Here is an 8536-nt window from a genome sequence, read left to right on the forward strand (position 1 = left end):
ACAGCTGGAGCAGCAGAAGTGGTGTCGCCGACGCTGCTACTGCTGAAGCCGCGGGGGGAGTTCTATAAGGAATCGGAGCTTTCGTGCGTGACTGCGGTGCATAAGAAGAAAATTATCTGGGAAGATAACAAAGTGTTAGTGAAGCTGCTTGAGTGCAAGAAGTGTGAGCCTTGTGAAGTTGTGTTAAAGATACGGGAGACATGACGGGAGCTGAACTGAAAGATGGGAGATAAGAATGTGAAGAGGATGGAGGTGGAGATGAGCAAGAGGATGATTGCGAGTCAGTCGATGGAAGAGAGAAAGTGGAAGAGAGAGAAGAAAAAGAAGGAGATGAAGACAATGAGAACTGCAACAAGATGGAGGATGAGAGAGAAGAACGAAATTTTGTTCAGCGGAGATAACATAGAAGGGAAATTGACGTCGCCAATTGAGAGAGAAAGAGAAAGAGGAAATAGAATTGAACACGAGGGTTCTTTATAGACAGAGAAAGATGGCATTTCCAAAAGCAAAGTCGATAGAATGATACATTTGGAGTCATTTGATGGAGGCAGAACATCTCTCGTTATTCCTTCCTGCGAAGAATGGCTGCTGTCAGGAAAAGTTGTGGCAGACGAAGAGTTTTTGAGTTCCATTCAACAAATGAGGGAGACAGAAGTGGCAGGGGCAAATGCTATGAGAAGGAACAGAAGAGGAGATGGGTCATTTTGTGTTGAAGACGAAGAGGAAGAAGAGAGAAGGAAAAACGAGCTGAGTGTACTGAACGGGAGTGAGTCTGAAGCATCAATATCGACTTCGAAGAAAAGCATACGTGCTTGTGATACGTCTTCAGTGATTTTATCATTATCATCTTCAATGCCTTCTTCCTCTTCTCGGAGAAGCAAGACGTTTTTCCGCGATCCAAAGGATGAATCCAAAATGACAGCGAAAAGGAAGAAATGCAGCAAGGATGACATGGTTCTGTTCCAAGAAGACGAAGATTATTACTTCTGGTCAAAGAACACAACTGCAAACAAATCATTAAGCCCATCTATTTCTCAATCACAGGCATCGTCTTCATCTTCCCCTCAGATTTCTTCATGATTTCTCCACAATGTGCCAGCAAACACACAAAGGCTCCACGAAGCAACCTTCTTGTGATGATGGAAGGGATGAAGAGGAGGAAAGAGGAGAAGAAGAACACAGATTCTCTTTCGCTATGCTCATCACTGACACCTGAAAGGATACTGACTCTGATTTCAGCTAATGATATTGCGCCTGCAGATGACAAGTGGTTTGAGGAGAAAGAGAAAGATGTGGATGTAGTGAAAGGAGCAATAAACGAAGGCGAGAATGAAATTTGACGAAAGATTGAGGCGAATAAAAGAAAGGAAGTTGAGAGAAGAAAGAGAAAGAGAAGCAGAAAGAATGAACAACTTGCCTTTTAACCAGCAAAATGCTATTAACACAACGTTAAATGGACCAAATCAGACTCTTCAGTCAACGCTCCAATCAACTTGATCAGCATCCTTCTCTTCTTCTCCTTCCTCCTCTTCCTTATCATCATCTTATCATCTTCTCTATCCTCACATATTCCATCTAATTTCAATCTTGTTGCCAATGCTTTGTCTTTTTCACATCAATCACTTTTCCCCCTCTTTCAATGTGATCTTTTCTCCTTCTTCCACCTACATTCAAACTCCCACTTATCAAATGAAGCATCCCGTTTCAATGCCCACTTTGCTTTCCTGAGCCAAAATTGACGGCTAATCCAAACCACATCGAACGAATTGAGTTGGAGAAAGCGATATAGCCGAAGATGGAGAAGATGCAGAAGAATGAGGCAGAGAAGGATACAAAGGAGCAGCTGGAGGAAGAGAAGGAAAACTCGGAGAAAGATCAGGAAAAGCTCGAAGACGAGCAGAAGAAGGCGCTGGAGCAGGCTGAGAAGAAGCGGGAGGCATTTGCCTCGTATCTGAAGAAGAAGAAGATTGAGAGAAGCGAATCGAATTTCAAAAGTGGAGCAAAGCAGAGGAAGGTGCGGATGAAGGAGAATGTTGAATCGCTTTCTTGTTGTTTGGATGATGAAGGAGCTGTCGATTCGAGATGATCTGTATTTTGACAGACAGGCTGTTCTATTTGGAAGCTTTGGAGATGTGTTTCCCAATAAAAGCACATTTTCAGCTGCAGAAGAAGGAAAAGATAGTATTTCTGAAAACTTATCTTCTTCAAAAGAACAACAAAAGAAGAAGAAAAAGAAGAACAAGAAGAAAATTGCATTTAAATAGAACAAAAACATTCGGAGCAAAAGCGAAGCGAAAATGCGAAGGCGTTTTTCGATGTTTAATTTGAGAGATTATTTTGCTTCTTCTTCTGCTCCTTTGCAGAAAAGCATGCTATTTGATGAATGTCTTGTGAAATACAAAGAAAATTTGCAAGCACATCAAAAAAAGCGTGAAAGAAGCTTCTTCTTCTTCTTTTCCTCTTTGGATTCTTCTGCTAATAGTGGTGAAGCTGAAGTTTCGCAGCCTTATTTGCCATTTCCAAGTACATCTGCTTCTTCTTCTTCTTCTTCTTCTTCTTTAAAGCCTCACTCACATTCTCATTCCTCAAAGTCATCCATTCAAAACCCAGCTCATCAACAACTACCTTATCACCTTCCTCAACAGCTGTACCAACTGCTTCATCATCATCACCTTCTTCTTCAACTTCTTCTATTTCGTCTTATTCATCAGCCTTTCAAAATACTTCTGTTATAAAACAATTTTTTTATCCCCTCCAGCCACTTGCACAGACACACAAGAAGCACAGCAGCCACACACTCAAACCGATCTCTATTGCGCATCCACATTCAACCCTCTCGCAAAATGCTTCTGAAATCAAAAGACAGAAGAAGAAGTTAACAGTAAGTCAGAAGCGAAACTCATCTCTTTCGTCTTCTTCTGCAAAGACTCAACTGACTATTTCAACATTTTCTGCGCATTCATACGCAGTTACATATTCTTCTTCTTTGTTTTCTTCCTCTTCCTCTTCTTCTGTTTCTCAAGAACCACCTTGTTCGCCCCGCCCCACCTTTCCTTAATTTCTCCACCACTGAGTCGGCTGTGCTGAGGCTTGCGGGCAGAGAAGCACGATGGAAGACAGCGTGTTGCTGCTGCCCATTGATGGATGAGGCGTAGAGAAGCTTGTGTGCGATGGAGAAGAGGGGATTTTGGCTCGCATACTGAAATATCCGCAGGAGCTGAGGTTTGGTGAGAAAGGAATGAAGGCACTGGAAGACAGAGAGGATGAGATCTGGGCAAGGATGATGAGAGAGAAAGAGAAAAGGAAGAAGGAAAGAATGGAAAAGGAAAAGAGAGGAAGAAAAGAGAAAGAAAAGAAGAAGAGGATGATAAATCCAGAAATAAGCTAAATACAAACACAGAAGCAAGTAATGTTGAAATTAACTCACAAACGTTGCCTTCATCTTCTCCTTCGTAGTCATCATCTTCTTCTTTATATTCTTCAACAAAAAGTATTTAAGAACAGAATGTGAATGCACACACAACAAATGCAGCTGATGATGCTTTTCTTCAACCTCCTCTGAATATTCCTCCTCCTCCTCCTCTTTCCACTCAAGCTCAATTCAATGCCTCTGCTCTCTTCTCAACTACTTCTTCCATACTCCCCTATGCACCTCTTCTTCTTCTTCTTTTTCTTCTTCTTATCCTTCCTCTTCCTCTTCTTCGTATTCCCTTTTTCTGCTTTCTCTTCCCCATCCTCTTATTTTCCCTTCACAACTCGATTCATCTTCATCGTCTCCTTCTCCTTCTTCCCCTTCTTATCTCTCTTTCTCTCAGAGTTAAGAATGACAGATTTCAAGGTGTGTCTTTTCATCTGTTTCTTCCTTAACACGAAAGCCTGAAAGCATTGATACGAAAGGCAGAGGAGAGAGATGATTGTTAATTCAGCGCCGAGTGAATCAACAGTTGAGGAGCCACTAAGATGTGCCAGGAAAAATGACTCCGCCTCCTCATTTGAACGAGGCGATCTTGAGTGCTCTAACAGATCAAGCAGATGAGGTTGCAGCTGGCAGTGAGGGAAAATAAACAAATGGAAAGGCTTTAACTGGTGAGCTGGAAGCTGTCGGCATGCACACTCCAACAGAGCTGAGCGAGCGAGATGGCAGTGAAGACGAAATGAATCGTGCTGAAGAAGCTTATTGACTGATAAAACACAGCGAGATGAGAATGACAACACTGAAACCTCCAAAGGCGAGATCCGTGTCGATGAGATGCTCGATGGAGCAGCTGGAGCCATCGTCGAGCAGGAGCAGATGCTGGCAGCACTGAGGACGGAGAGGTTGGTGTCGGAGGGGAAGAGGGAGGAAGCGGGGAGAGCACGAAGAGCAGGGCATGTGAAGTGGAAGGAATAAACAGATATGTTGGAGGGGCGAAGGGTTCTTCAACAAGAACAAATGAGGGTGGGGTTGAGGCGGACGAGCTGGTCAGCCGCGGAAAAGAGGAAGGAGTACACAGCTAGTTATCCGTCGAGGAGGGAGAAGAGGGAAGAGTGGGCTGATCCAGAGGGAGTTTTCTATTGAGCGGCAGATGCAGAGTACAACAGTGGAAAGGGAGATGCAGGTCTCAAGCAGGTAGCTGCACTGGCAGGCAGAGGTTCAGGTGTCCTGCTCGACGAACATTTAGTAGGCGCGTAAGAATGTGATTAAGGGGAGGAGTCGGCATCGATGTTGGGGTCTGTGGGAGGAGTGGAAGGCGAAGTGGAGGTTGAAAATGAGAGTGGGAGGTGGGGGCCGGCTGTGGTCAGCACGAATCCGCTGAGCTCATCGATGGCAAACACCACGCAACCCAAGCCATGTGTCTGTGCCTGGCCTCGCAACCTCCTCTGGACTCGCTGCGATCTTTGCACGACCCCCGTCTTCGCTCCCCTTCTCCCCACCCCTGCCATCTTCTCACACCTGCTGCACTCCACCACGCTGATGCTCCCAGTGCACATGGTCTGTGAAAACAACGTGCTCGCCACTTCTTCCAGTGTTTCGAACTTGCACAGTATCAGCCTCCAAGAGCTGATTGTTATCAGCCCGAAAATAATCATCTCTACTTTCTAAAATCACCCTTTGCATTCTCATTCAGGGTTGAAACTGAACCAAGCAAGGCTGATGAAAAATGCAAAAAAAATTATTCACATATCTGTCCAGCTTTAAAAGTGATTTTCGAAGAGGAAGAAATAGCACAGAGAAATATATTCAGAAAAATAATTGAATGGAATGTTCACCAAGCAAATTAGGCAATGCTAAAAAGAAAAACAGATGATAAAAAAGATGAGATCATTATATTTGTGGGCTTTTTAAGTGGAAAAAGTAGATAATTTTGTATTTCTTTTTATTTTTTTTAATATTTTCTTTGTAAATTTTTTAAAAAACTTTGATCAATTTGACAAAATAATTTCTTTTAAGTATTGTTTATTTCCAAGCAAATATCAACTTCTAATTGTTGCATATCTGATAAATATCTTGTTTAACTATTATATTTTTCATTTGTGTTTTTGAAAATTGTTTGTTTTCAACAAAAGTTTTATGATCTTCAGAATTAATTTTAAAATTTCTTTGTAATAACTCATAAAACTAATTTTCATATTAAAAAATTATTGATTTCATATAGTTATTATTGTTATCATGTTGTATTAACGATTAGGCAAGTATCTTGTTCTTTTTATTGAATTCTTTATATTTTTGAATAATTTTTTATGTTTTTTTCAAAATATGAAATAAAAACAATTTGAAATGAATTAAAATCAAAAAATAAGCAATAACAACTATATACAAAGCAATATTTTTGCATGATCATCATTTTTATTTTTCTTTTTTAAGCAACCCTTAATGAAAATTTTTTATGATCAAACGTCGGAATTTTTTATGATATCAAAAAAAATCACCCACATTTAAATCTTCAATTCGGTAAAAACATTTGTTTCAAAATCAATTATCATGCTTTTTCTCTTTTGTATTAAAATTTTCTTTCAAAAAACCAACAATCATTGAAAAGTTAACACCCCGAAAAAAGATATGATTTCAAAAATAATCACCCATATATATATATATATATATATCTCAATATTGGTTTTGCTGTTCGACCGACATGCATATTTTTATTTTCACTTGTCGCAAAGGCCTTCTTTTAACAGATGAATTTGATTGTGAAAAAGGTAATAGAAAACAATCCTTTTTTTTTCACTGTTTATGACTCTAATGAAAAATCAATAAAGTATGGTTTTGATCATAATCAAATCTAGATATTTCAATGGCTATCAAGCGTATTCAAAAAGTTTGTTCGAAATTTAAGTATCAACAAAATGACATTAACATATTTATTTTGATTTATAGGAATTAACAGAACTTCAAAATGATCCTCCTTTGGGATGTAGCGGAGGTCCAATTAGGGATACTGACATCTTTAACTGGCAAGGTTTCTTTTTGTAATGCAAAGTTCATAATTTTGCATTTTTATTTAAATAAAATGAAAATTTATTAACAACAAATCAGCAACAATTTGCGGTCCAGTTTGTCGCTTTTTGTTTATTGATTATATTCCATTCATGATTTTACCATCTCCATTGTACACAATTCAATTTCATGCACTATAATTTCCAACTGAATTTTAATTTTTATTCATTAGGAAGGAACCCCTTACGAAGGAGGAGTGTTTTATTTGGATGTGAAATTCCCAACCGGTCTGTTTAAAATATAAATTGTATATATGTATATAAAAATTGCCCTTTGCACGCATATTTCTTTTTTTTTTTTTTTGAACAATTATAGATTATCCATTCAAGGTAATTTTTTAAAATTTAATTTTTTTACAATATTGAGTAAAAAATTTAATATTTGTGCAAGCCTCCACAAGTTAAATTTAGAACTAAAATTTATCATCCAAACGTTAATCCAGAAGGAGGAATTTGCCTTGACATTCTCAAAACAGACTGGGCCCCAAGCATGTCCATCTCAAAAGGTATATTTTAGATTTTGGATTAAATGAAAATATTTGGAATCTTCTTTTCATTCAGTTCTTCTTGCTGTCCAGGTTCTTCTCACAGATCCCGATCCAAGTATGAATCAGTTTCATTGTGATTTCTTTTATCATTTTAAATTTCATTTAGATCAACCATTTGCACCTGAAATCGCTGAAGTAATGCGCACAGATAAAAAGAAATTTGAAGAAACGGCAAGAGAATGGACAAAACAATATGCCTCATAAGCAGATAATATAGCTTCCCTTTCTTCACATAATTTATGTATCTTTACATTTTTTCTTAAATCGTTTTTAAATACATTTTCGCTCCATTTTTCAAATATTTATTTAATAAATTGTAAAAAGACTTTATTATTTATCATTTTTCAAACGAACTCTCCCGTACTTTTCAAGTTTATTTAATTACTGTTGTTTTATTGTTGCTATAAGCTGATATGGCACCATTTCCCCCCACGCTTTTACCGTTTTAATAAAGCATTCACAAATTAATAGTAAAATTATTGTTAATTTACAAAATGTTGACTCTTTAAAAAAAAACTCTCCCTTATTCCAAAATAGTTTTATTTTCTATAACTTTTAAAAATGATTTAGTGAGTTAAAATATCATCTTTTCTTCTTTCCCTTTCCAGTAGATCTGCTTTGTCCTTCTTTTTGAGTTTTATTATTTTCTGATGAGTTTGCTTCTTGATCCTTTTTCTGTTTTTCTTCATCAATTTTACTTTGAATCGCTTTTGAAGTATGATTCCAAATTTCCCTTTTTGTAGACGCCTTCATTGTATATGAATTTTCGCCATCGTTGTAATATTCTATGCCTCTTTCATCAACTCTTAAAGAGGAAAAATTATGAAAAGACGATCAAAAATTCTACATACATAAATCCAAGAGTTTTTTGATATAAATGCTTTGCTGCCATATTTGATTCACGTACGTTCAATATAACATGATCTGAGTTATATATTTCTCCCATGGATCTCTCTGAATGTATGTCAAACATGATGAAATATTTGTTACTTTCATAAAATAATACAAACCTGCCATCTTCATCAATGTTGTTGCAAGACCCAATTTTCTATAAGTTCTTAATACAGATACAGATGTTATATGTCCATGCGGAATATCCTTTGCATTTCCTTTTTCTTCCCTAAAAATAGAAAATATTTTGTAAAAATTTGTTTTTCATTAAAGTTTCAAATTTTAGTCAACAGAGCTTGGTTAAGTGCGCTCACACATTTGAGACATGACATATCCACAAATTTTTTGTTTTCCAGGAACTTCAGCGACTTCAAGCATTTCCGGGCTGGCAAGATAATGAAACAGATAATAACGATAACTGTAATTCTCCGCCAAGTTTTTCAAATTACAATTTTGCATTTCCAGCAGATCTGAAAACATTGCTCTTCTGCAATTCATTATAAAGATGTTACTACTTTATTTTTGAGAAGAATAACAAAGATATAATTGTCTTTATATGGGTATCTTTGATCTTGTTCGAATGGTATATTTAAATTTTATTTTTCAAATTTTTTTTTTCT

The 8536-nt window shown here is 37.4% G+C and overlaps 4 protein-coding genes across 4 annotated transcripts; 3 read left to right on the plus strand and 1 right to left on the minus strand.

The window, feature by feature from the left end:
- Positions 1–222: 222 nt before the first annotated feature.
- MONOS_17021 (uncharacterized protein) lies at positions 223–480 on the plus strand (the record flags this gene model as incomplete). The annotated part of the gene is made up of 1 exon (XM_067869900.1): positions 223–480. The coding sequence occupies one exon, from the start codon at positions 223–225 to the stop codon at positions 478–480; it is 258 nt and encodes an 85-aa protein (XP_067734795.1).
- A 39-nt stretch (positions 481–519) lies between these two features.
- Positions 520–1080, plus strand: MONOS_17022 (uncharacterized protein; the record flags this gene model as incomplete). The annotated part of the gene is made up of 1 exon (XM_067869901.1): positions 520–1080. The coding sequence occupies one exon, from the start codon at positions 520–522 to the stop codon at positions 1078–1080; it is 561 nt and encodes a 186-aa protein (XP_067734796.1).
- A 5173-nt stretch (positions 1081–6253) lies between these two features.
- MONOS_9003 (putative ubiquitin conjugating enzyme) lies at positions 6254–7520 on the plus strand. Its single transcript, XM_067879462.1, has 8 exons — positions 6254–6299; positions 6359–6440; positions 6518–6534; positions 6651–6705; positions 6794–6807; positions 6869–6983; positions 7039–7080; positions 7132–7520. Exons 1-8 carry the CDS (start codon positions 6276–6278, stop codon positions 7227–7229), a joined length of 447 nt encoding a protein of 148 aa, XP_067734797.1. The 5' UTR covers positions 6254–6275; the 3' UTR covers positions 7230–7520.
- A 28-nt stretch (positions 7521–7548) lies between these two features.
- On the minus strand, positions 7549–8470 carry MONOS_9004 (putative N-terminal acetyltransferase A complex catalytic subunit ard1). The gene is made up of 4 exons (XM_067879463.1): positions 8233–8470; positions 8036–8145; positions 7877–7979; positions 7549–7830 (listed from the first exon to the last, which is right to left on the minus strand). Exons 1-4 carry the CDS (start codon positions 8412–8414, stop codon positions 7608–7610), a joined length of 618 nt encoding a protein of 205 aa, XP_067734798.1. The 5' UTR covers positions 8415–8470; the 3' UTR covers positions 7549–7607.
- Between the last annotated feature and the right edge of the window lie 66 nt (positions 8471–8536).

Source organism: Monocercomonoides exilis, assembly GCF_001643675.1.
Source record: "Monocercomonoides exilis strain PA203 chromosome Unknown scaffold4-2303458, whole genome shotgun sequence".
NCBI lineage: Eukaryota > Preaxostyla > Oxymonadida > Polymastigidae > Monocercomonoides > Monocercomonoides exilis.

Bases quoted from the DNA above. Each gene is read 5' to 3' on its own strand.
- MONOS_9003 (XM_067879462.1), top strand. From the start codon at position 6,276: ATGGCTATCAAGCGTATTCAAAAA. The intron at 6,984-7,038 runs GTATATTTTAGA...CTTTTCATTCAG, and splicing joins AAGCATGTCCATCTCAAAAG to TTCTTCTTGCTGTCCAGGTT. The intron at 7,081-7,131 runs GTATGAATCAGT...AATTTCATTTAG, and splicing joins TCTCACAGATCCCGATCCAA to ATCAACCATTTGCACCTGAA.
- MONOS_9004 (XM_067879463.1), bottom strand. From the start codon at position 8,414: ATGAATTGCAGAAGAGCAATGTTTTCAGATCTGCTGGAAATGCAAAAT. The intron at 8,146-8,232 runs GTGTGAGCGCAC...TTCTATTTTTAG, and splicing joins GGATATGTCATGTCTCAAAT to GGAAGAAAAAGGAAATGCAA. The intron at 7,980-8,035 runs GTTTGTATTATT...ACATACATTCAG, and splicing joins AACATTGATGAAGATGGCAG to AGAGATCCATGGGAGAAATA.